This window comes from Pelecanus crispus, chromosome 11, assembly GCF_030463565.1.
Source record: "Pelecanus crispus isolate bPelCri1 chromosome 11, bPelCri1.pri, whole genome shotgun sequence".
Taxonomy (NCBI): Eukaryota; Metazoa; Chordata; class Aves; order Pelecaniformes; family Pelecanidae; genus Pelecanus; species Pelecanus crispus.
Genome location: NC_134653.1, coordinates 10,050,934 through 10,077,453, shown reverse-complemented (window position 1 = coordinate 10,077,453; position 26,520 = coordinate 10,050,934). Strand labels below are relative to the sequence as shown.

At 48.8% G+C, this 26,520-nt stretch overlaps 1 protein-coding gene across 1 annotated transcript in view; it reads right to left on the bottom strand.

Moving 5' to 3' along the window:
- Positions 1–2,611: 2,611 nt before the first annotated feature.
- The window catches only part of SYT17 (synaptotagmin 17), a 39,525-nt gene continuing 15,616 nt past the window's right edge, over positions 2,612–26,520 (bottom strand). Inside the window, exons 6-8 of the mRNA XM_075719004.1 lie at positions 19,541–19,661; positions 18,599–18,754; positions 2,612–2,808 (exon numbers count right to left, since the gene is read on the bottom strand). Coding sequence (XP_075575119.1) covers positions 2,612–2,808; positions 18,599–18,754; positions 19,541–19,661 — 474 coding nt within the window. The remainder of the gene's footprint in view (positions 2,809–18,598; positions 18,755–19,540; positions 19,662–26,520) is intronic.

Sequence of the window (26,520 nt, the reverse complement as noted above, 5' to 3'; positions counted from 1 at the left end):
AGGTTAGAACTGAAACCCACCATCCACAACATGCTCGCAAAGAGGATGCCCATGGACAGCCCTGTGGCAACCACTGTCCCCATCGCTTTGTGCTGCCAACATACGCCAGCCATGCTGGAGAGCAGCAGGGAGCTACGTGCAGTAGTCAGTAAGAAGCAAGGGTGTTCACCAGGGGACAGCGTGCACGACCACACCAAGGGTAAGCTCCTACCTGCATTCGCATTCACCCCCAGCAACAGCAACTGGGCGATGGTTCCGCAATAAGATCACCGAAGCCTTTTTTGCCATCCTCTATCCAAGGCCATGCTGCGCTCCGCCCAGGAGAAGGGTGTCCACGCTCTCCCTCTCCCCCAGATGCTGAGAAACAGCTTCTTGATGCAGAGTGGAGACATCTCTTGTAGCCTCCTTACGTCGACTGCATTCCCCCCTCCATGATGGCAGTCGCCGTATCAGACTTGCTTGGCCGTCACATGAACAGCATGCACAGGGATGCTCGGAGTGCACGAAACACCCATGACTTAACGTAAACCAGAGCAGGTCCCCAAACGGAGGTGTGCTGCAGGGATGCTGCTGTCAGAATTACAACACAGACTTTCATCCTGGAGCACAAACACCCTGAGCCACAGCAAGGACTACTGACTGACTCACCGACATCTGCCCGAAGAAGTACCAAGGTTGGGTTTTTTTGCAAAGGCGAAGTTTCCTGCAGCACCCAGCCCCAAGTCCCTGCCCCAAACGCCACCTTTATATTGCTCAAGGCAACTCTCCCACTTAGAGCAAAAAGGGACTGAGCCAGGGCAGACAGAGAGCACGCTGGTTTGCACCTCTCCCAAGCAGCCGATGGGGACCCTGGGGACTGGCACAGCCGTGGGAAGGCTCTGCACTGCGGGGTGCAGGGAAGGGGAGTGGGCCATGGGCCTGGGCCACTACAGGGGCCATGGGGCTACCACCCAACGATTACACAGGTCACCAAGGCAGACCCAGGGAGCAGGATACGGCCAGAGCCCGGGGCCCTTCCCCACCTCTGTTTGATCACAGCAGCACGGACGTGGCGGCAGAGCCGACCCATCCATAACACCCCAAGGCTTTCAGGCCCAACACAGATAAACATTGCTGAAGATAGAACAGGTCCTTCCTTCTCCAAAACAAAGACATGGAAAGACAATAAAGCCATGGGCCAGGCCCAGCTCTCTTCAGGAGGATGCCCTTCTTGTTTGATTTCTTGAACAGGCTGTAAGCAAGCTACAGATTTTTGGGCAGTCTCAATGTTGATAAATAGAGCAATAAAAAATAATAATAATTTGGGGCCAGCTCCTGCAAAGAACTGAGACCCAGAGTCCGGTGCAGAGACTTTGACACATCCAACCTGCAGCGTGTTGGGTGCGCTCTGGCTGGGAACCATCCACGGCCAGACCGATGCACTTGCCTCACTCTCCTGACCCATCCCCATCAGCAGGCCCCCAGTTTCTCTCAAATTGGTTCTGGTTCATCTGCAGTGGGTAACAAGGGGGTAAACACCAACATTTTGGCTTTTCTTGTGCCATAAACATAACCGATGGAGCTCAACACAAAGATAAATTCTGCTAACAAGTATCACCCCAGTCTCCATGGCACAATTAAATAGAATTTTATTTTCAATAAATATACAATCTGCATCGTACCAGACAATATGCTGTGAAAAAATAAAATGTACAGAAGCAACCAACAGGACAGCTTGACTGTAGCTAAGTTCACTTGGTGACCTGGAAAACTACCTTGGTTAACACACACAACACAGGAAGAGCCACTGCAGTCTGAGAGAGAATTAAAATTGTGTATTTTGGGTCGTCTTAACCGCAAAAGTCCCTGCAGCAGGTTCCTTTTGCATGACACAGGTTTGAAAAGACATGAGCTGGCTTTCCCTGTACAAATGCTATTGGAAATGTTTACTTTGCTATATCATCACGGTATCTACTTGACGCACACAGACTGCTATCGAGAGTGGCAGGTCTCACCGCTGACGTGACATCAGATCCGTTTGACGAGGGGCCCCACGCACACGTGCGTGCCCCAGCACACAAATGCACGCATACGTACTAACAGGAGCTTAATTCTGTTAAAACTAGTACAAGGACAAAACTGGAGTCAGAATTGATTTCACCACAGGTTCTACCGTTTAAAAAAATATTCTAGCCTAATTACCACGTTCACCAACGAGAGCACACGGGTACTTATATCTCCGAGAGGATGAGCCATGGATTTGGACTGGAAGGACAGCGGAGGCAACTCCCAACTCTTCCACCCGCTCAGCGCTTCCCGTGGCACCTCCATGCACAGCCCACGCCGCTGGGCCATGCGCTCCGCTGCACGGGATGCAAACAGCCGAGCAGTGCCGGGTGTGAGCAGCGAGAGGTCCGGCCGGCTGGGCCGCTGGTGGCCCCAGGAGAACGGCCAGGACCCGGTGGGACATGGTTTGCAGAGGCCAGCACGGCTGGTTGGGTGCCGGCAGCCGCTTCAATCCAACAGAGCTGCTGTGGGGTGCATGTAGGGTGTGAGGTGGGGTGTTTCGGTTGGTGGTTTATTTTTTTTTCCTCGTCCACCTGCTTGGTCTGGCTGCTGTTAGTCCCCCACCTCATGTTACCTCCAGGGACGCCGGAGAGACACGGTCACACTCCTCCCGGGACCGCAGGCTGTGCCACTGCTCCACGGCCGTCCGGTGCGCGTTGAGCATCCGGCGCCAGTGGTTGGACTCAGGGGCGCCCGTCGAGTACTGCCCGATCACGATCCTCCCAATGAAGTCGTTGCTGCTCTTCACATTGTGCCCATACACTGGGGAGAGCAGAAACAGAGACCGGTCAAGGCAAAAGCATCGCTCATCCACTCGGACCTCGGCCCCTGGAAAGCCAAATGTCCTGCAAATGCCCCCTCACACAGCATGCCAGATGCCAGATTTTTTGGCATGTAACTCAGCACCTCAAAAATGCTAGAGACCGAATCAGGAGTTTGGAAGGAGTAAGATAAGCTGTACTACAGATTGAAATACAATTCAAATAAAACAGGACACAAATCCACAGTTCTCATGGTATTTAGCAAGAATAGGTGAAGTAGAATCATAGGATGGTTTGGGTTGGAAGGGACCTGAAAGAGCACCTAGTTCCAATCCCCCTGCCATGAGCAGGCACACCTTCTACTAGATCAGGCTGCTCAAAGCCCCATCCAACCTGGCCTTGAAGTAGAATTACATTGTGTAAAGAAATGCTGAAAGCTCGGCCTGGGCACCGTGAAACGATGAAAGCAGCCAAGCAGCCCACAGCTGGGTAAATGAACAAGCAGCATCTCAAACTGTCCTCCTCCAAATGCTCAAACTGTCCTCCTCCAAATCTTCATGCACCGTTCCAGTGCTAATCGATAGCCTTCCCAACTCACAGGAATCACACGCATACAGGCTGTCAGCGGGATGTTTGTACAGAAACAATTTGCCATAATTATCACTGCAGCTACTTGTTAAAGTCCAGGAAATCAACTGACGGAGAGACATCAACCCAACACCCCGTCCATTGGATTAGCCCAGTCTCCTGGAACAAAAGATTGCAGACAGCAGCAAACTGTAATGATGGGCCTGATCCTGGGAAAGGCTGCACGCTGCTGCCAGGCAGGAGCAAAAGCACTTTGTGTTCTGCAAATTGAAGCCCTGCCTTGGCTCATTAGAAAGTTGAACAAAAAGTCTGCGCAAGCTGAAGCCAGAATATCCACGGGCACTGGCTGGAATATCAAGGATTAAAAAAGTCTCCTCAGGAAAGAGAGGGATTTTTAAGAACAAGTGTCTGCAGGGGCTCCAAATCCACCCAGGCTTGTGCAGCAAGAGCAAGTTCAAAGGAGGAACGCAGCCTGGCATGGAGCCATGAGCCTGGCGTGGAGCCGAGCACTGCCGCCACTGCTCTGCCAGCAGCACCAGCTCTCCAGGGCTGCTGGAAACCAGCGCTGGCAGCAAAGCTACGTTTGGGATCCCTGGTGGGAGCACCGCCCGAGGCAGCACGCACCCGTCCAGGCAGGCAGGACACCAAGCACTAAGCACACAGCCTGGCTTTTAGCCACGCATCCTTGTCAAGGCTGTGTATCTCCTATTACAATATATCCTGCGATTAATTAGTATTATTTTAACGTGCTACTCAGTATCTGCCATCTCCATACTCTGCAAAAGCTGGTTCCTAGCTACTGCACCAGTATGCGATCTTGCTCTGGGTCACTCAGGTGCCACCTGCCAGTGCAGTCCCAAAATAAAGCTGCACAAGGTTACATCTCATGTTTTACCTTACGACAGCTCTGCCACACGGTTTATGGGCAGAGATGCTTCTCCACATCAAATTACCTGGGGATATTTTTGGTAACAGCAAACCTTCAAATGTCCAAAACATTTCTCCAAATAACTGCACTAAAAAAACCTACACGGCAACTCAGAGCACTGTAAGTCTATCTTCAAACTACAGTTCAAAATGAATTGGGGGTACATCTTCCCCTTAGGAAGGCCTCATCTCTCCTGCTTGTCGCCATCAGTTATCTAGGGGTGATGCCATCAGCTCTCTGCAACATGCCACCGAGGAAGCGCACCTGTCAAGAGGCCAGGGTGGTGTTATTTGGAAAGACCACCTTTTGAGGATGCGGTGAAGAATTTTAAGCCATCCATCTCCAACCAGTACACAGCCCGCCAGAGTTATTAACGAGTTCTCCTACAAGGCAATGGATCACAAGTATAGCTAGCATGGCTATGCTACATATCCTGCTACGATTTATTATCCTAGAGAAAACAAATATTGTGATAAAATCACACAAAAGTACCCCCAAACCAAATGCCTCCCTAATTTTTTATATAGGTGGTATTTTTGTCCCTCTTGTTTCAAGAATGAAAGAAGATGAAGCCTAATCCTGGGAGACAATACCAAGTAATTTAAACCCAGAAGTCTTAAAGGCCATCAATTAATCACAGGATAAATGAAAGTGGGGCAGTACCCCAGGCATACCAATTCTTCAAAAACAATCCACATCAGGATTGTAAAATGAGTAGGTGTGCTAACTAAGGGGACCTGTTATTTTACTGCTGATCTGAGTATTTTGAATTATTATAAAGCATCTTGCTAATCTCATCATGTCTGGTAATTAGCATGTTGATTCCTTTAGGGTATTAATGGGTTAATTACACAAGCATTGTTGCTTCTATTATCAACCAGTTTAGATAGCACAGAGGTAGACTTATTGCTGAAGAACAGGGAGGACACTTTCCAAGGCCAAATGCTTATTCACACACAGACGATAAGAGGTGGCACTAGATTCAACCTCAGGTTTACAAACTTGCAGCTTCACCACAGCAGCTTTCTCAAAAGATGAGAGATCTTTGTGTGCCAAAAATTCAGCTTCACCATCAGTTCACAAGCCTTTAAAATTCAAGGACATGCCTTTCTCCGCAGCTAATTGCTTTATTCCACTCTTAAAAAGGCCAGTATTTGCTGAGCAAATTTGCTGATGGTTGGGCACAGAGCTGTTGCATGGACCTTACCCAGGAGAAGGTGCTGAAGTTAGTGTTGAGAAAATAAGCCCTTTTCTTTGCTCACATTCAGGAGCACAATTTTCCCTGTTGCTGCCACCGGTTCTTCCAAGAACAGCTTGGAAAGGAAAACTGTAGGAGCCCGTAAGCCCAGGTGAGAAGCTGAAAGCAGAGGCTGGCTGTGTTGCTGGCACTTGCTACACCAGGCTGGAGCCGTTCTGCACCACGGGCTCCCACCCAGGTGCAGGGAAGGGGGAGCAGCTCTCCCCCATTCCTTCCTCTGCTGCAGCACTCACTTCTCTTCTCAGACAGATGAGGAACCGTTTCCTTGAATGCCAACAAGCGTGCACTAGCCATTACACTTACTACACTATTTACACTCCTGTCTGACACTTTGGTCTGCTCCAAAGCCCAGCAGAAGTGGTTAACATCACACCCTCGATACAGACCCCGTATGTACCACTCACTCACGTACCCACCAGAACTCCCGGGTACTCGGACACGATCCCAAAAAGACAACTTTTCAAGATACAAGGCGAGCTGCGCGCCGTTCCGGGGCTGACCCCTGCCCTGGCTAGAGGGGGACCTGTTGATGCAGCAGGCATCCGTGGGGAGACCGGGGAGCCCCTCTGAGCAGGAAACCCCTGCAGAGCTGCGGGGGGGCCAGCAGCCTGGGGGTGAGCAGCTCTGCCACAGCCCCTCTGCTTTTTTGCACACACACGCATACAGCGACCTGCATACCATGGCTATAGCCCCACCTGCAGTGGAGCCAACTCCACACAAGCTCACACCTTCAGCCTTGGCAGGAAAAAAGCTCCTGCTCTTTCCTTTCAGCTTCTTCCACAACAGGTAGGGGTGGAGAAGCCCCTGTGGTCCAGCCCACAGGACAGCAGTCGGGTGCTGAGCCACGCTCTGAGCCCAGGTTCTGGTACACATGGGCTGAGCTGTATTACCCGACGTCTGAGCATCCCCTTCCAGAGTCTGAAAGAAACTCAAGAGTAGATTTCAGACTAAATCTGCTCTTGGCCACAAAAAACAGTAACTTTGTGGAGCTGCTCAGAAGCAGAAAATGAGGTAATTATCATTTTGAGTTTTCAGACTCACCCAGACTCTGGTTATGGACAGATAGATGCTGCTTTCCATTTAAGAAACCTATTTTCCTGACAGAAACTACACACCTGATCTCATGAGCTCTTTTTCCACCATTGCAGTAATTTACACAATAGCAACATCCATTTCCAGGCCAACACAGAGCAAAAAGCAATTAAGAAAGCAGAGGTCAAACCAATTCCTTCTACAGCTGCTCTTTACTGAGGGATGCATTTGGAAACAGAAAGGCTTCTTTAAAAAAAACTCTCTACAATAGAAATGCTGAAATATAAAAGAAAATTGGGTTCACTCATGTCCATTAAAAGGGTTGAATTCTTGAGAACAAGCGATATGATGTACATAAAACATTTTTATGTTATATACTTACTGATGCATTGCTCCCAAATGATCCATATCAAACTGATGGGGGCCTGGGTACTACAGGAAACTTTTCTTTGGGTCAGGGAGCAGAGCAATCAGCCAGGGAACGGCCCATGTCCCCTGTGGGGCTCCTGCGCAGGAGCAGCACGGCATGGAGGGTACCGGGCATCGCACAGCCCAGAGTGGCACCCCAGGGGTGGCAGGGACTGTCCAGAGATGTGATGGGACTTGGAGCTCCAACATTTGGCTCCAAGGCAACTCCAGCCTGAGCTTTGCCGTATCTCCTACCAACCTCAGTCACGTGGAATTGCTTTTCACCGGTCAACAGTTTCGCCTGTCACTTAATCTGGCACTCGCCCTGAGTTTGCCTGGGTGGCATCAGCCCAGGCACCAGATCCAGCCAAAACGCCCTTTACCTTCCCCTCTGCCTCTACACTGAGACTTGCAAACCGAGCACTTGTGAAGAGCATGACTGCCAAGCAATCGTGATTTATGACTCATGTGCAATGGTAGAATTTAAGCTGGCATTTCAAATATTAGTTCATCCTTTGATTGAACATATTAGCAGCCTTGACATGACCAGGAAAAAGCACTAATTCGAAAAAGTTCCTTAAGCTAATTTCAAGGCTATCAGTACCATTTATGTGATGCGGGACAAGCTTTACACAGAAGCACCTTGCTCAGCTGGGGTTACAAACCATCTGCATCTCCTGCAAATCCTCTGCCAGACATGCCCAGCAGTTACTCAGCAGTTACAGCCGTGCTGCACCGCCAAGTACGGCCGCACAGCGCCTCTGCTGCTGCCTGCAGCTGCCGGAGCACCTACTGCAGCCTCTCCGGGAGTAACCCGCAGAGAAATCTCAGCGCGCTGGAGCAGGTGGGCTCCAGCACAAATAATTTAACTCTTCTTCAGTCACCTACATCAGTTACCTGCAATGCAATTAAAACCATTTAACTCAGAGAGAAGAAAAATAACAGCAGGAATGCACCTCTGTTTTTCATCTTCCTTCTTACTCGGGCTACACATCGAGCAGAACATCTTCACCCAGTTTATACTATTTACAGCACACCACCCCCCACTCTCTAACAAATTGCCCCCAAAGTTGTTTCCTTTTTTTTTATTTTTTTTTTTTAAAATGCAATTTGGTTGCATCCTGCATATTTTAAAAGGCCATAAATAACTGACCATCCCTCAGTGCGGCTCACGTGCAGCCCTCCGCCACACGATGCTGTGGCACAACACGCCAGCCAGTGCGATCACAGAGCCAGCCCGCCGCGGCCGGGGGCATTTCCCAGCAAAGCAAACACAGCCACAAGAACCAGCTCCCCAGTGGAAGAAACTCCCAAGGAATTAGAGGCACCTGCCCTTTGCCTTTCCACTACAGGATAAAGCTATTCCATCTAAATATCAGAGAGCAAAAATCTAGCTTAGTTTTTATAGCTGGTCTAGAGGAGAATACTGGGTGCCTGGGTCAATCATCAGGCATGAAAGTCATTAAAAAAAATCCTACCCACTATTATATACCTGCAATGCTGTTGCCACAGCGTGTAAAAGTTTCACCTGATACCCTTGGCCCACCAGGCTAGGAACTGAATAAACACCTACATGGTAAATATTCTTACTGCAAAGGCTTTGCAGCACAGGCACACCTAACCCCGCAGCCCAGAGACACGACTGCTTGCTGCCAGCTGGCGTCGCGCTGCGAGCTGCAAAACCTACACCCAGGAGTCTTCAGCCATCAGCATCCTGCTCCGGCGGCCACATTGCACACGGTGCCCAGATGCATCCTCGGATTACAGCCAAACCAGGGGAAAAGGGAAAAATAAGCCAAGACGTGGCTGTACATGGGCAATTGAGCGGCAGAGCCTCCCTGAGGACACAGGTCTCACAAGACCATGGGGATCTCTCTGGCAGGAACCACAATCCTGTTAGCACTGACCCACCAACATTCCCTGCACCTCCCCACTTCAGCCTCAGGGCTTGGCAGGGTCTCAAAAAGTGCCTTATTTCCCATGCTTGCACCCTATTTCACTTGCTTGCACCACTCACGCAGGCGACGCTTCGTCCCCCATCCTTTGCGGGTAGAAACCAGCGCTCAGCCTTTTCTATGCTGGCCACTGAGCTCTGCCATCAGCTAGTGGGTCTGAGCTGTCAGGTTAAGCAGGTCTGAAAACTACTTCTGAACTGCTTGACATCAATATTAAAAAACTGTTTAGCACAAAGAGGGTGCTGCTAGGAGCAGGCAGCAGCAGGACTAATGACGCGCACTGCGAAGGTCACAGGTACGGACCAAATTCTGCCCCTGGCTCCTTGAGCGTGGCCTGTGATATTTATTAGAGAGGACAGAAAAGCACAGGAGAAGATGCAGTGGTTTCACATTTATCAATTTAATCTCCATCAGGCTCTGATGCGCACATAAAACTCACTTCCCAGCATCTCCTCCATGAGGCTGCTCCCTGCAACGTCCGCGCTTGCCCAGCTCCAGAGGGAACTGGAACCGCTTGGCTGCGTGGCTGAATCCTGGCCATGCTCAGGCCCACCGTGCCTCCAGCATCCAGCTGCTGCTCCACGTGGGACAACACCACCACACCAAGGAAACTCTTTGGGAAACTATTTCCCTCCTCGTCCTCCTGCGAGGGCAGCCCCTGTGCTCTGGCTGGGGCAGCCTGGGAAGGGGACCCTGCGGATACACCCGGCACTGCACCCCGAGCCAGGCATTTGGCTCAGCTGGGTCTGGCCTCAGAAAGGAAGAGGAAAATCCCGTAGGAGAGAGCAGGGACCCAGGGAGCAGGGGAAATACAAATGCACAAGTGTGTCTTGCAGAGGTCTCAAGGGATGCTGCAGGGATGACACCTCATGAAATGATCTCATCAGGAAGAACTGGAACAGTGGACTGGATGCATCTATTGCAACAGCCTGACGGATACTGAAAAAGAGTATCTACAGCTGGCTTTTTCCACCTCCAACTCCTCTTTTTTTTTTTTTAAATCTTAATTGTCTGCACCGTGAGCCCCAGATCCAACCAAGCACATGAATGGCTTCATCCGTATATATACACCTCACACGAACACGCTCCAACACCAACGCCATACAGCACCTGCAAACAAAGGCTGGGATGGCTGTGCAGGAGAGGCAGCTTCTGCCAGCACATTCATGCATCTCCTCTGACGGCCACAGGGCCGGGCAGGGGCATTTCATCTCCAGATGCTGCTCTACTGCCCAGAGCAGCTACTGCCACCAAGATTTCTCCTCATTTGATACACAGAAAGATTATGGCCTTGTGAGACATTTCAACAATTCCTTTCACCACGGCATGAGTAAAACAAGATGAAATGCTGAGGTCGAGAGAGGCATGACACTGCTTAAATTAATGGGCTTGGCAAAATGAACAAGCGCTGATGATCAGCCTAGAGAGAGGAGGGTTTTCTCTTTTCTTTAGGAGAAAAAGATTCCTGAAAAATTCCAGAGAGCACCAGGACAATCGGTTTCTGCCATGTCCGCAATCAGGTATGGACTCCAAAGCCGCACAAAACTTAATAACAAAGTCAGTCCACTTGAAGAGTGTAATTTTGCCTTCTAAGCAAGCAACACATCGGCTCAGGAAGCGTCAGCATCTTCTTGCTCTCACCAGGATTAACAGCATTTCACTTCTTGTGAAAGCAGCGAGCCTGCTGCAAAAAGCCAAATCCATCCCTGGAGCATGTTCCCAGAGTGGCCCTAACCCAGAGGCGATGCCAGGCGCGACTGGGGCTGCGGGACCCTGCTCAGCATCTCCGACCGATCTTCGCTGCCCGCTCTGCTGTCAGCAGCTCCAGGCTGACAAACAGCACCTGTCATGGAGACCGAAAAGCCACAGGTGGGGATCTGGAGGATGGTGAGCAATGGGGACCTTCCTCCTCCCAAAAGGGTTTTGAAGCCAATGCACCATACCCGCTGTGGAGAGGCTCTGCCAGGCAGGGCAGTTTCCAGGAGGCCAAGGTCTCTGGCTGCCAGGGCATCTCCCCGTGCCCCTCTCCCATCACCCCAAGAGCAGGAGATGTCCTCACAAGACCTGCTGGGTCACCTCCCGTGGCCACAGGACCTGGAGAAAAGCAGCCGGGACCATGGGAGGTGCCGACCAGGAGCACTCTGCTCTCCCCAGACCCGAGCACAGGCCATATGGTGTCTGGTGCATAAATACATGAAGTATTTTGTAACGCCAGACACAAAGGCCGAATTCTGATCTAAATTAAACAGGTATAAATCCCCAGAAAATCCAGTGCTGATATCAATGTTTTTTTCTTGTTTTTCCTCTTTGGCTAAGGTAGGATTACACAGGTTTAAGCACAGATTAGATTCTGCTTCTGAGCTCCAGATACGTGGAATATACAGACAGGCCAATGCTTCAGGAACACACATCTAATAGACAACAAGAAACAATTTTCTAGCAGCAAGTTGCCTAATTATCTATCCATCTAAGAATGTTACGGTGGCCAACATGATAGTGTTTCAAAACAGAAACCACGTCTTCCTCCTGCGTTCCAGCATGGGAAAAAAGTTTCATTTGCCTCATATATTAGAGGAGATTTTTTTTTTCCCCTGGTATATGTGCAAAAGACAAAGTGCCTGAATATTTTTTTTGCAGGAAAGAAAAAGCAAAAGGAGAAAGGAGAGATGAGCATCCGAAGCAGCAAGTCAAAATGTAGACGTGTAATGACCCCAAACACACCGCAGTTTCCTTCCCTGCAAACGGGCACCTAAAGATGATGCTGGCATATGAAGGTCATGCTTTCACGCAGCCAAGCAAATCAAAATTCAGGTGTATTTCTGGAGAAGCCTGAGGACAAAACCATTATCAGCCTTCAACCTGCTCAGCTAACTGGGACATTTGGAAATCAGCCTGTTAATTAAAAAAATACCACTGAAAAGCCTCGCTATCTCTGCATCCCATTCATGGGACTTTTACAAATCTTGTGCAGCGCAGGCAAACACCAAAAGCGTCACTTTGTCGCCCACATCTACACCACAAGTCTGACCACAAGAGCTGACGGGGAAAAAAGGAATCACTTTAAGGTTTGAGGAGCTTCAGCTGTCTTCTCCTCAACCAGGACTCAAGCTGCCTAGAGGCCCAACATTCACCCAGAATGAATCCTAGTTAGTTTTATTTCCAGCTGTGATGGGTAAGTGCGGGTCTGTGAGCTGTAAGCCTTTGGCGCAGCAGTTTGCCCCTTCACTTAACCTGGGCTCACTTGGAAGGTGAGGTCCGGAGCTGATGGGCTTTGGCCCATCTCTATACAGCCTTTTCTGCCCGGTCAGGGCTGCTCTCCTCCCCGCCATCTCCACCACCACCGGCTGCCCCAGAAACTCTGTCATGTGGGTCAAGAGCACCCCAAAACATTTTCTATCAAACATCCAAAAAATGCTCATTAGACAACATACAAAAGCAAACTGGTCTGTACCAGAGCATCTCCAACATCCCTGGGAGTGAAGGGCAACAGCGGGCCAGAGCTGTGCTCACAAGGGACTGCCTGTGCCAGTAGTGACCATTTATTCCAGATACAGAAACATCCCAAGACATCCACCTCCAACAAGAAGTCAGAATTTCAAGGTAGACCCAGTTCCTCAGGATTTCAAGGAAGACCCAATTTGTCTCCTCTCAAGCTGTAATGCCACAAAAGGAACGAATATGCTCCAACAGGCAGTATTTCTTCAAAAAGAAAATATTTCAGTGAAAGCAAACCAAACTAAACTACCCAGAATTGCACCATTAGCACCACACACCAACAATGATGAGTTTTTTCCTCTAAAAATTCCAACTTCATTAAATGGTCCTTAAATTTTCCCAAAGGCCAAGGGAAAGGGAAAATGAGCCAACAGAGGAACTAGGTATATTGCTCTTGAACAGCAATCTGTTATTTTAATCAAGTACTGCCTATTAACTGGAAGTTGATTAGAGCCCTGGGATAAAGCATCAAAGTGATCCGGGGTCTGAAGACATGCGTTGTTACAGCACTCGGCGCACGGAAACACTTGACGCTATCGTCAGCACCCCTCTGCAGTAGCCATTGAAGCCACGGGTGTAGGTGCGCAAAGTCTCACTGTTCAACAACGCTCCCTCAGGAACTCAAATACTTACAAAAATAAATTTTAAAAATGGTCCTAAATCACTAGAGAAAACAGAGGCATGGTCCATTTTTAAAGCATACTGAAGAGTGAAGAGAACCATATAAAAATCCTACGAATGGTTCAGAAAAGAGAGTGCCTGTGACCTGCCTCCTCAGCCAGCACTTATGATGATCTCACCAGCTGTCACGCATGTATCGAGGACCCCCCTCCACCGACAAGCAAACCCTGCCCTGGCCCACTTCCCACCCCAGGCAGAGCATCCTGTCCTGCTGGAGCCATGGCCACCTTTCGCATGGGAACGGTGCAGTGGGACAAGCCCCACCACCCGTCTCCATCAGGCACCATCAGCCCTGTCCTGGTTTTGGCTGGGATAGAGTTAATTTTCTTCCTAGTAGCAGGCATAGTGCTGTGTTTTGGATTTAGTAGGAGAAGAATGTTGATAACACGCTGATGTTTTTAGTTGTTGCTGAGTACTGCTTATGCTAGTCAAGGACTTTTCAGCTTCCCATGCTCTGCCAGGTGCACAAGAAACTGGGAGGGGGCACAGCCAGAATAGTTGATCCAAACTGCCCAAAGGGCTATTCCATACCATATGGCGTCATGCTCAGTATATAAACTGGGGGGGGGTGGCCAGGGAGCAGTGATCACTGCTTGGGAACTGGCTGGGTATGGGTCGGCAGGTGGTGAGCAATTGCATTGTGCATCACTTGCTTTGTATATTATTATTATCATTATTATACTGTTATTATTATCATTACTATTTTACTTTATTTCAATTATTAAACTGTTCTTATCTCAACCCAGGAGTGTTTCTCACTCTTACTCCTCCGATTCTCTCCCCCATCCCATCAGGGTAGGGGAAGTGAGCGAGCGGCTGCGTGGTGCTTAGTTGCTGGCTGGGGCTAAACCACGACAAGCCCCAGCGCTTGTCCCAGCTCCAGCTACGCTCTCGGCCAGGTCAGACGGCAAAGCAGGTTTTCCCTCTGCATTTGCACAGACAGTACCCAGAGCACAGGGACCCAGGGTCCCTCTTTGGAGACCCTACTTGCTTCACAAGGCCTAAAGATCCTGTCATCTAAACATGTACAAAAGCTTATTTAGATGGAGAAAGACACATACAGTCACCACAGGACCTCGGGGAGATATATATTCCCTAACTCTGAGCGCTGAAGGTTGTATTTTTTATGGTAAGTGATCAAAAGATGTTAACGAGTCACCAAGATGCAGTTTGCCCTGGAGCGCTGGTGTTTTTTATTGGGCCATCTGGGCTTTACTGCAACGCAAACAGCATTACCGACGATTGTTATTAACAACATTATAATCATTAACAAAATACCACAGTGCTTGGATTTCAGGTGTCATCTCACCTCCCACTGCACAGCCCAGGCTTTCTGAAGATTAGGCTGGGATTTAGAGGACAGCCTGCCCAAAATCCATCAGCAAGGAGAGCACAGTGTCTCTACGCACCCAGCATCCAGCCCTCCCGAGTGCAGAGGCTGCAGTCGCACCTCAAATATCCTTTTTTCTGCTTGGAAATGACCTCAGGCAGCAGCTGACAGCCCTGCTGCTGGGGCAAAACACCACCTTCCCCTTACCATGGGACAAAGAATAAATAACACCTTTCTTCACAGGTGGTTAGAAGAACATGCTGTCTTTTAAAGCCTGCACCATTTCTCTGCAAGAGGTGAACCCATGACTTGCTTGCACTCGAGCAGAAGATGGCACATGGGGGATGTGCATCAAGTTGCCAAAACCCAGAAAGTGGAAAAAAGAACCACTCAAAAAAGTGCATTTCTGTTACAGTATGTATACAGATGCTTATTACCTAGACAACATATTTGATGGAGTAAATGAAAATCAAACATCTTCTCCACTAGCTGTTGCCTCACTCACCATCTTTTTTCTGTCGGGACATTAGACTTGTTATGAGTATCAGTTGCTTTCCTGGTTTTAGCCTCGTTTGGTGAGAAGCTGTGAACAGACGATACTTGCAACAGCAATCTCGACCCTGGATGCCTCCTCCTGGAGAAGACATCTCCACCTGAGCTCATCCCACCTCATTTTAGGCACTAAACTGGGACATGCGAGTAGTAACAGCTCCAGTAAGCATCTGAGGTAAGAACAGATTTGCAGAAAGACAGCTTGTACAAGGTGTCCTGCACCAATGTGAAAGGAGAAGCATTTTGGTCTGTAAATGCCAATAGTTTACAGTGTTGAATCCTAGTATGCCTAAGGAGGAGGAAAGATCTAAGAACCAGCCCACCCCGACACACACAAATCTTGGCTAATGCAGAGCTCACTCTGTGCACCCCATCTTGGAGACACCCGCTGTCCGTCTCCTAGTCCAGATACACTTCAACCAAATGCAGGCATTTGGTCCAAAGTCCACCTCTCCAGAGCACCACCAGCAAAGCAGGGAGCAGAATGGTGCTTTGCAGAAAACCGTCCACCCACAGTGTTTGTGCACACAGTCCTTGCTAAAGTCACAGCAAAACAGTGCATAAGTTCTTACTACAGGGCACTAAACCCAGACAGTTTGATTCAAGATGCAGAGGAGAAAAACACACAGGGGGAAAAAAAATTAATCTTACTTTGTCTAGATAGTGCCTTACTTTGCAGGGTGGTACCAGCCACACAGAGGGAGCCAGGAGCCTCAACTGATAGGGACTGGCATGGCTCCACTGCTTTCCAGTGAAGCCAAGCCAATGTAAAGACAGCTGCAGACTGGGTCCAAAATATGAAGCCACAAAAAAGGGTTCTTTAAATTATTGAAGATATACTCACTTCTGGCTCCCATGACTGCTTTTACAGCTCTCTCTCCATTCAAAGCATCGTCACCCACCCTTCAAGCAGGATTATTTTCCTTTTCAATTGGACTTTGACTCAACAGCAAATTTCATTAACTGACCTAATGGACTAGAGCTGTGGATTGAAAAAAAATAAGAAATAAAAAACAACTCCCACAAAACACACAATAGAAAGAACCACCACTGCAGCCAAAAAAAAAAAATCCAAGTAAAAACAAAAAACTAGAGAAAAAAGTGTGGCTTATGCTCCTGGTTTGTAGAGATGCAAAATAATAAAAAGATCCTCATGTTGCGAGGTACAGCTTCTCCATGCTGGCAACCATTCGCTCTTTTTTGTCTTTTAACAGAAGATCCCAAATCCCTTTACAAGCTTTTAAGCTGTGCAATACCCTAACATGCCAAGAAGGCAGCTATGTGGGGAATACCACCATCCCCATCCCAGAACTTCAGCCAAGCTGCACGCTGATATTCATTTTATTAAAACCTCATAGACGCATACATGAAGAAACTGGTGCCGCTCTCCCTGTTGGGGACACGCTTCCACCAACATCCAGAGCATCTCCAACACTTAGGTGAGCACTGATCGTGGCTCAGCATCTTCACCACCACTATGTCCCCTGAACCACCTCACTCCTGTGACACCACAGATGCCCGCAGGAGTCCTGATTCAAAGGTTCTCGGCTCCTCTAACAGTCCTGGCTCCTCTAACAACGGGAGGCAATACAGGCACCGAACCAGCAGAAGACTGTACACACAATAACGTGAGCAACACCCCTGACTCCAGCTACATATTGGCTACACAAACCACATATCTCAAACAACAGAGTCCCGACCACAGCAAAAGCAGGAAGCCCAATGATGCCTACAGCAGCGCCGTGCCCGAGCCATGCGTCATACTTCAGTCCAAGAGCAGCCATGAGAACCTGGCCCTACTGCTCCTCTGAAAAGCTCTGCGTGCTCCTTCCCAGCTTCGGAGCTGCTGGTGACATTTCTGGCCCGGGATTATTTATTGCAATGTTCAAAGCAAGCAACACGTCACTTGTAAAGTGAAGCGCCACTTAGAAGGCACACCACTGAAATCTGACTGCATTACATAAGATTATAAATCAGACTTATTTGACAATATATCCATTTACACAGAAAAAAAATAATCAGACATCCACTCATTAATGCTAACTTCATCAGCCATGGCAAGGAGCAGCATCCTCCCCTCACCATTCTGACTGCACACAGCTGCTACCCTGTTTGCCTTTTCTTCTTCTATTAGGAAAAGGGGAAAACAAAAGTGTTTCATGCCTGTCACAAGATCACCTGATGGAAGTTTCCAAGAACAAATTCATCATTGCACATACAAGGTACAGTCAGGGTGACAGACTTTTTGCTGAGGAAATTTCTGAGCATAAAGGGCAAAATTTAAATTGCTGATCAGCATCGCTTTTGTTATACCATGTTTGGAAACAAACTAATGGATTGGAATTAGGCTCCTTGTAACAGCTTTGACACCTGTATCTGCCATGTAAGAAATAAAATTAAAACTACTTCAGAAGATGTTCTTTCAGATGCAGATTCCTTTCTCTTCATCAAAAGATGGTGAGTAATGGGTGGAAAGTTGCCAAAACCCTTGTTTGTGAAGCATGAGAGCCCAGCGTGGCAGAAGAGCGTGGGTCCCACTACCCAGCCCCTCTGCTCCTCCGGAGGACAGGAAGGTCTGACCCTGCCTGATGGTGCCCGAGCTCCGCGGCACACGCAGGCTGGGTGAAGTCGTGGCACGGGAGGGAAACCCACCACTTCCTAGGGGTCCCTGCAGCCCTGTCCAAGACCTCCACACTGCAGAACGGCAGAAAAGGCCACCGGCCACAGCGGGTCCATGGCCTCAGCTCAGCCCTGCTGCTGCTGCCCAGCCTGCGGGCGAGAGCGCAGCTGGGGACTCATCCCTGCGCTCTGCCACTCCTGCTCTGAGCCGCACGCCCAATTGCCGATTTCTACTGACTGTTTTCATGCCTAGAGAACAAAAATAGGAGATTCAGAAATTGTTTAAAAATAAGAATTCCCATCCCAGCTGAACAACTCCAGCATTGACAAAGCTCTCGAGTGAGGTTAGCTCTAGGACTCCTCCGGGCCCACAGCCTGCGTGGTCTGTGCCTTGGTCCATCTCAGCTGTGCCACGCAGAGCTTGGCACCAAGACCCAGCCCTTTAAAAATAAAGGCACGAACAAACTTGCTCACAGAACAGGTGATATCAGTGTCAAACACCTACAGCTGCATCATCTCACTGGCAAATTATGCCAAGCACCAGAAGTTATCTTTGCCAGTGTTTGGGCTCTGGGATCGTTCAATACTTCCCTCTCATTCTTCTAATTTTTGACTTTATGCCCAAGTTGGTTGTGGCTGAGAAGTGCAATTAATGCCTCCTCCTCTGCACAAAAGTGTTCCCAATGGCACCAATTAAGCACAGGACCGATGAGGTATGCTCCCAGGCAGCTCCAGCCATCAGGTGGCAATGCTGGGAACAGCTTCTGCAGAGGACAGAGTGCTAATTAAGCTTCCCTGGAGAATCCAGCAATGGTCACCCCTTGCAAGGTGGCTACTGGGATAGACACCATCCTGTGCAGGCTCATCTGCAGACCCGCAACTGCTTCTTTTTTCACCTCGGAGGCAACCACGACCGTGCCGAGTCGGTAACACCACCACATTTACCTGTGAACACTAGGCTGGCATTCTCCAGTTCTTCCTGTGGAACCTTGAAGCTGAAGGACTCATTGTAGAAGGGATCTATCGTCCCCCGCATGCAGGAGGTCTTCTTGGTTTTTGTTAATTTTAATCCATGAACAAGCTGAATTTTCACAAAGGGATCTGACAAAAAACACAAAACACAGGCTCTGTGTTATGGGTGTCTTGAATCAGTACCCCGGTTTGTGAAGGCTGGGCATCGCAGGGATGGACCGTGCTGGAAAACAGCATTTGGAAATGACTGGGACTTGTACCACCGCCCTGCTACCAGCGATTTGAAGTGGAGACAAAAGTCAGGCAGCTGGATTAAAAACACTCCCTGCCAAAACCACGATTAATGACAGCCTTGATAGAGGCCATACTGTTCTTTTTGGAAAATGCCAATATTCTTGCAGCAGCAGTGGCCGGGGCAGGGAACATGGGAAAAACACCTGAGGACATATACATGAAGCAATTACCAGCCAGGACACTCAGAAACAGCAGGGAGCAATGCATGGACACTGGAAAAACCTCACACCATCCACAGAGCAGCTAGATATTGTAAATGACACCACTGCAACATTAACACTCAGGCAGCATGCAGCATCTGCAAAATACAGCGCAGCCACAAACGCGTTGCCTTACACGGGGGTTATTTAGAGCTCCTGGTTCCTCACCCTGGTTCAGAGATTTTTACTTTAAATATGGCAAAGGTATTCGCACCCTCCATTGTATCTCAGGGTAAGTGTACCAAATACTTTTGTTATTGTTGCCTATATATATAAAATGAATATCCGGAGCCTTGTATTAATAGGAACTGAGCATCCAAACCTCCCTGGGTCCCCCACAAATTGCAGCCTCACCACTGATCTGCTTTAAAAGCACATATAATCTCTGCATGAGTAATGTGAGAAATGCACTGCCCTTTACCTGAACCTTGGCTCATGTCTGTCTGAAGAAGCTGTTTTGCTCTAATGATGTCCACGTTCAGTCTTCCCGCGCTAGGTAGGTAGTTTAGTGACAACAGTAGCTCTCCCAGCTCCACTTCATTCTGCAGGGAAAAGGGAACGTGGAAATTCAGAACAGAGCTTGGAGGGGAAGGGAAGAGCCAGCAGAGAAATTAAATAAATCCCATTTGCCTAAGTGCCTGAAAAACAAATTTTAGTCACGCTCTAAACTGCAACCAAGAACCATCTGGTGGTACTTCATGCTGAGCAGAAACAGGAAAGAATACTATCCCCAGGTGAAGATTGTTCTTTCATTGCTGATCCTTCACCAGCATTTCAGCAGTCATGCAAAGAGGACCTATAAGGAGGAACGAATACATGGTCAGTAGTTTCTACCTGCTCCATCTTGAACGGTTCTGGGTGGTTCTGATCTTACCCAACCTCACATCCTTATTAATGTACAAAACAAGGACCCATTGGAGAAGACATCCTCTTTCCCTCCCAGCCCTCAAGGACCACACCAGCCACTTGGGAAGTCCAGGCATGAGATGGTTTATGCATCCCTGGGTCACAGGAAGGCAATTTAGAGGAGACATCCCCTTGGCATCCAGCCCTGTTCTACCCAGAGACCACAGCGCAGCTTAACTGTGCCCTTGCTGTTCATCAGGCTGTACCACGGCCATAGCTTCACACCGTTATAGCTGTTCAGCCATTATTTCTTTTCCTTTCATTTAATGATGCTTAAAACTAGTAATTAAAAAAAAAGAGCTGGAGAACTGACATCAAAGCTCCTCAGACGTGACAGCTTAAAATAACCTCTCCCCCCTAGCTCAACCTGGCTCCGAGATGCTGTTATTCTCAGATGCAAAATACACGCAATGAAACAGCTCTAGAGACTGAAAACACACCAGCCAGCCCAGGCAGGGCATCAGTCCATCTGCCTCATCTCAGGTCGATGCAGGAGTGCAGAGCTAGTTCTTCATCCTGAATAGCCAAGCAGTTCAAAACCAAGCCTAGATTGGATGATCACAGCCCATTCCCAAAAGGAGAAGGAGCTGCAATGGTATTGCAATCGTAACAAAAGGCTTAAACATCTTTACTCATACCTCAAATATCAGATTACAGAAATCAAGAGACTAAAGGACTGGGTAGACAATAAAGAAAAAAGCTCTAAGACACAGTCACAGCCTGAATTGACCCAAAGAACCAGGTTCATCAGCAGATGGGCCAGCACACGAGGTACCCATCCCTGGCAAAGCTACCAATGGCTCTGGGAAAACTGAGGCTATGGCTGCCAGGAAACCCAACCAGTTCACGGCTACTCAGCTGCAAATGGAAAAGCACAATTTCCACTGAGTGCAGATGAACCAGAGGGCTCAGACCAAACCCGAGGAGGCATTTGGGGAAAAGCCCCGTCCCTCTGCCAGGAGCAGTACAGCACCTCTTGCCTGGCTGGCCAGCAGCACGGAACGGCTCCCGCTAATGGCAGGCCACTCGGCTCCTCACCTAATGAGCCAGCCAAGTGCCAAAACTGATGTCAGGTAATGGTATTAAAAGTTTTCCCCAAGGCACTTTGTCTCCTGTCCTGTTCCTGTTGACTACTCCCGGCAAAGGCAGCGGGACATGCATGGCATGCAGGAGCAGGTGGCAGGCTGAGGAAGTCCTGCACCTCCAATGCTACATAATACAATTCAGTTTAGTTCAGTATCCTTTTTTTGGCTTTCCACGGAAAATATGGCAATAGGCTGCCCAATTTCACATCAAAGGTCTCTGTGTTTCGGGAGCTGGCAAAGGAACCCCTCTGTGTTTAACCCTGCATATTTAATGAGCAACGGAGAGGGAAGCACCATGCGGGGAGCAGGGTGAAGGCTGCAAAAGTACACTCAGCCCCTGGGCAAAAAGCATGGACCTACATCACAGATCCTAAGGCAAACCCATCTGCCCCCCTCACACACTCCACTGCCCAAGAGCCAGCACCAGAGCCAACCCGGCAGCGTCAACCCCAAGCTGGCCCACCTTCTCCCTGACCTTCCCCCCAGCCCCTCTCCCACACGAGGAAAAGCATCTGACATCTTACCCCAAACTCCTTTTGTCACACCATCTCTTGGGTCACATTATGTGGCAGTATGTGATGACACATCACACGCTCACATTCACCATCTGTGTTTTCTCCCCTTCCTACAGTATTTTTGATTTACCAAGAAGGCACCCCTCTTCCGTCAACCTTTGTCAACTCCCACACCACAGTTCTGTTCAATGTAAGATATTTTAAATTCTTTCCATCACAAAGCCATTCCCCAACATAAACCTGACCCAATACGCACACAACGCTCACGACTTTTGCGAGGTCAAACCATTCCTACATACACCATTGTGCCCAATGGCTGCACAGCATGAAGTTCTAAGAGAGTCTCACATCCAAGGTGATTTAAACATCATCTATCTAATTTAAACTATCATCTTTGGTTTGATTTTCCCCAACACCGCTCCTCTCGGGGCTGTGGCTTGAAGACACGTTTATCATCGAGAACAGTTGGTGACTTCTAAATCTACTACCAGGACAGTAACAAAGCGGCGCTGTGCCCACACCACCACCCACAACAGGATCCACCTGAGGTACCCCTTGACCCCAGCTTGTTTTTTATAACATATCAAAAACATTTTTAATACATCCAGTCCTAATTCCACTTGCATTCACCGCTGCATCGGGTTTCATGCAGGCTTTAATTCCTAGAAATTCAGGTACATTTGGACAGCACAAATTAGGAACCTAATTAGTGATGTTATTACCTGCTGGGAAGAGACAACCAGACAGCTCTGGCTGCAAATACCAAACTTCTGGCACAGCACTTCTGCACAGTGCTAGGCAGGCTAGCACTGGGCAGGGATGTAGGACCCTTCAAATCACCTCAAGCTTAGAGTGCTGAAAATCATTAATCATCACATTAAGATTTGGGGTAATTACTTCTGGATTTGTCCACTGGTGGAACCTGTTGACCTTATCCAAGACCTGCAGGAACTAAGGGGCTTCCCTGGGTCAGGGAGGAGCAGTGAAGCTCAGCAAGGGAAGGTAGATCCTCACGCTTCCGACACATTTACATTTATGCTCCATTTTAAAAAAATTGCCCCACGTTGTGCACTGGCAATATCAGACTGGGTGTGTAACACCCACTGAGGCACAGGCAGGAGAACCAGGCATCCAGCCCCACCTGAACCCTCCCCAGCACCAGGTCCCGTAACCCCTGCAGAAGTTATTGAAGGAGCCACTATAATGTAACTATCACACTGCTGCCTAACCCATGAGCCTCTGACAGCTAAAGGTAAAGCTAAATCCCTGATTTTACATAGGACCTAACCTAACAGGGATACCGGCACCTCTAGAAATATGTTTTTGACTATCTGGGCTTAAATTTCAGTAAGGTGAGATATAAAATGCTATACTCTGTAAGTGTGATCCACTGAAGTCAGAAGACAGACTACCACCAGCTTTAATGAGTCTCAGATCAGGCCTAATTTCCCAAATCTCGATAGCACCTTCTCCCCCTTAATGCTTTTCAAGCGTGCCCAGATTTCTGTTAATTATTTTAAGGGAAGGAACATACAATCCAACCCACAGAGGCCATGGCAGGATGGGTGTGCTCAGGGCCAGCAAGAGAGCAGCAGCCTCATTGTAGGCAGAGCACCAGCAGCGTTTACAGTGATAACAAAAGGTGTTTTCAGAAGGGAACCCACATCCCCGGATAGCTCACCTCCCTGTACAAGTGACTCAGCCTTTTCAAGGCACTTAACTCGAGCAGTGAACTGCCTCTGATCTTATAAACGCATTATTTCTAGCTTAGCTGCAAGGATCTAGGAAACATGCTTCAAATCCCGCCACAGCGCCTGAGGGGACATCAGGCACTCAAGAAAATGAATCAGTGGCCAGCAGCCACCATGTGTTCCTCCCCGGCACGTCAGACCAGCACTGCCTCCACTGTGCCACGCTGCACCACGCTCGCTAGCTTTCTCCTGTTCTTTGGTCACATCAGCAGCAAACAAGCAAGGAATTAACAGGTTGCTCCAAGCAGCCCAATGTACAAGGCATACCTCCTCAGGTTTTAGTTCCCCGTGCCTTCCCCGACAAGCTCACGCTGCAACGTACCTTTGCTGATGTGACAGCCTTGCTAATAAGGCACGCTGGTGGCACAGTTTGTGTCAGAGATGAAGATGCAGACAGAGCTGCGGCTTAACGGACTCACTGGCTCAGCGGGCAAAACGGAGATAACTGGGGAGCACAGTGGGGTCCACTGCAGGATGGAGAAACAGGACCCTTCCTGCTACGGGTCAGGCAGGAGACTCAGCTCAGGGAGGGACAAGTGGCCACAGAGGTCTCAGGTGGCTGGTGGGGCCACAGGAGCTGCCCAGGGTGCTCCTCCAGCCCACGGACCCGCTAGGCTCACCTGCACCTTGGAAACACTCTGCGCTGCCATAACCGTCAACCCCCATGCCCATCACCTTGTTGGCAGGCATCTTCATAAGCAACGGCGTTCAGACACCTCTTGCTGGGGGATTGCAGGCACAGAAGCATGGCTTTTGCTTTGTCACACACTGGAGCCTCCCCGAACCTCCGACTCGCATAGGGGCTGAGTGGAGGAGAGGGATGCTTATGCATGAGAGGTGTCATCGGCATATTGTTCACCACAGGGAAAGGAAGTGCCTGATTTTTACTGTTCCTAGGTCTTTTCATCAGGAAACTAAAATGCTGTTGGTTTCACCTTGAATATTTTGCTCACAGAACGCAGCGTGCAGAAGTGCCCCTCAGGCACCACCGTGCAAAGGCATCATTTTAGTTGCCATTATTATGCTGATGACGCCCTGATTTGTGCCGAGATCCCAGATGACCCTGGAAAAGCAATTTCCTGTTTGATGAGGTGCGGGAGTGACACCAAGTCTGGGATGTCTGAGGCCCTCCTGAAGCTCTGATTAACATTGCACTCCTGGCTGTTCCTCTCTGCAGCTGCATTACACAGCCAGTCGTTTGGATTTGCAGCCTTGGGCTCGCCTGGGATCCAGAACCTTCTGCAGTTACTGTTTGGGTTGAACCAGACACACGTAAGAAGTTTGTGTTTTTTTCTTTTCTGTCATCTCTGAAACACAAAGAGGCTACCTCAAGGAAAGAGGAGTTTTTAATTAATGCCATTTGCACATCTTGTTTGGATCAGGGCAATTCTTTACTCACAGCCCCCCCAGACTGTTTGCTGTGCATTGCTACAAGACCAGCAAAATTCTGCAGCTGAAACCCTCCCCGGTTCCCGACGGGAACCAGAGCACATTACATCAGCACAGACATCTATGCAACGCTCCTAATGAAGTTTCAGATTGATTTTCCTCCTCAAGGTTATCTGCGATGGTACCTCCAGGCACATTAGAAAACTGATGGTTTAGAACAGTTTGCTCTAACAGGCTTTCTACAGCATCCTGTGACACACAGCAATCATTTCGTGGAGGCTGAGCGATTAAGGACAAGAACCTGAAAAAAAAATGTACTTACCAATGGATCAAGAACGTTACCTATGTAACAGATGCTGAGTAGATATATGGTGAAAAGAGTCACAAAACCCTTTCTAAAGTCTAACCAGCTTTGCATCAGTTTGCACGGCCATGAGAAAGCCTCTCCTGTACGAAGACCTTTGGGCAAGTGAGGAAAGGCTTCCTACGGAGACCCCATGGCCCCCACCAACCCCTCCTGTGGGCTCCTCCTCAGCAAAATAAACCCCACAGCATCCCGGTCCTCCGCAGAAAGGGCAAGGAGTGAACAGCACAGAGAGGAAGGGATGAGGTGACTGAAATGGTGGTGGGAAGTAGAAGAGATGGATAAGGATAAAGGAAAAAAATGATCAAGAAGAAAAATTTCTCAGTGCTGGAGCTTTAAAGACTGGAAAAGGGGAAACAAAACCAACTGAAATGGATCTGGCAAAAAAAATAAAGATACAGTGAAAGAAAGATGGTAGAATGCCGTAAGCCAAAATATGACAACAAATCACAGGATAAGAGTAAAAACCATTGCCAGGAGACAAGACCACATGGGGAAGGAGTGTGAAAATCCAGGAGCCTGCTGCACTGCTGCTGAGCCTTTCCTGGGAAGGCGGAGGGATGGATAAATGCCCATCACAGCATCCCGTCACTGTTCGCTCAACGCCAGTGACCTGCAGGGTGGTGGCATCCCGCCCCCAGGCAGGCTTTGCCCAGGCCATCTCTCCCGCCGGACATGGGTAAACTGCCAGGTGTATTTTAACATCCCTTTAATGAGCGAGCAGACCCCCACGTAACCAAGCCACATTCATCATCAGTGATTCTACATCATTCCTTTAATTAAGCAGCCGTTAAGCTTTTGGACAGCTCAAAAAAAAAAAAAAAAAAGAAGGAAGAAAAAGAAAAAACCCTGACAACACTCACTTCTATATTTAATTTCCCATGACTGTGTCACGAGCACAGACCCTTGTTCCACACTGATGCACACAGCCCTGAGTCAACTGTTGTGTCAACTCTTTGAACCAAGTCTCTGCCTGGCCACTTTCACATCAGTCCAATGCTTTACGCCTGTAAGAGAGAGGGGTGCTGGCATTATTTTCAATAACACGCTGTGCTACCAAATGCAAGGCAACATCCACGTTCCCCAGGGATGGCTTCTTCTCAGGGCTGCAATGGCTAAGCCAAGGAGCAAGGGTGCCAAGGACAAACTCGGTACACGCGCAACTGGAGACCTCCAAGCCGCACGCCATAACCACCTGGCTGCATGGCAGATTTCAACGTAACGCCCAAAAGAAATGCTCCAAAATGACTTATTATCTGAATTTCAAAATCCTTTCTCCCTTTTCCTTCCCAACCAAGGCATGGTAAGAACAACAGTGCAGTACTTGTTGTAGGCTTATCCCTGAGATGGAAATCAAAAACTGTAGAGAGCTGCCATAGGAAAGCCACTCC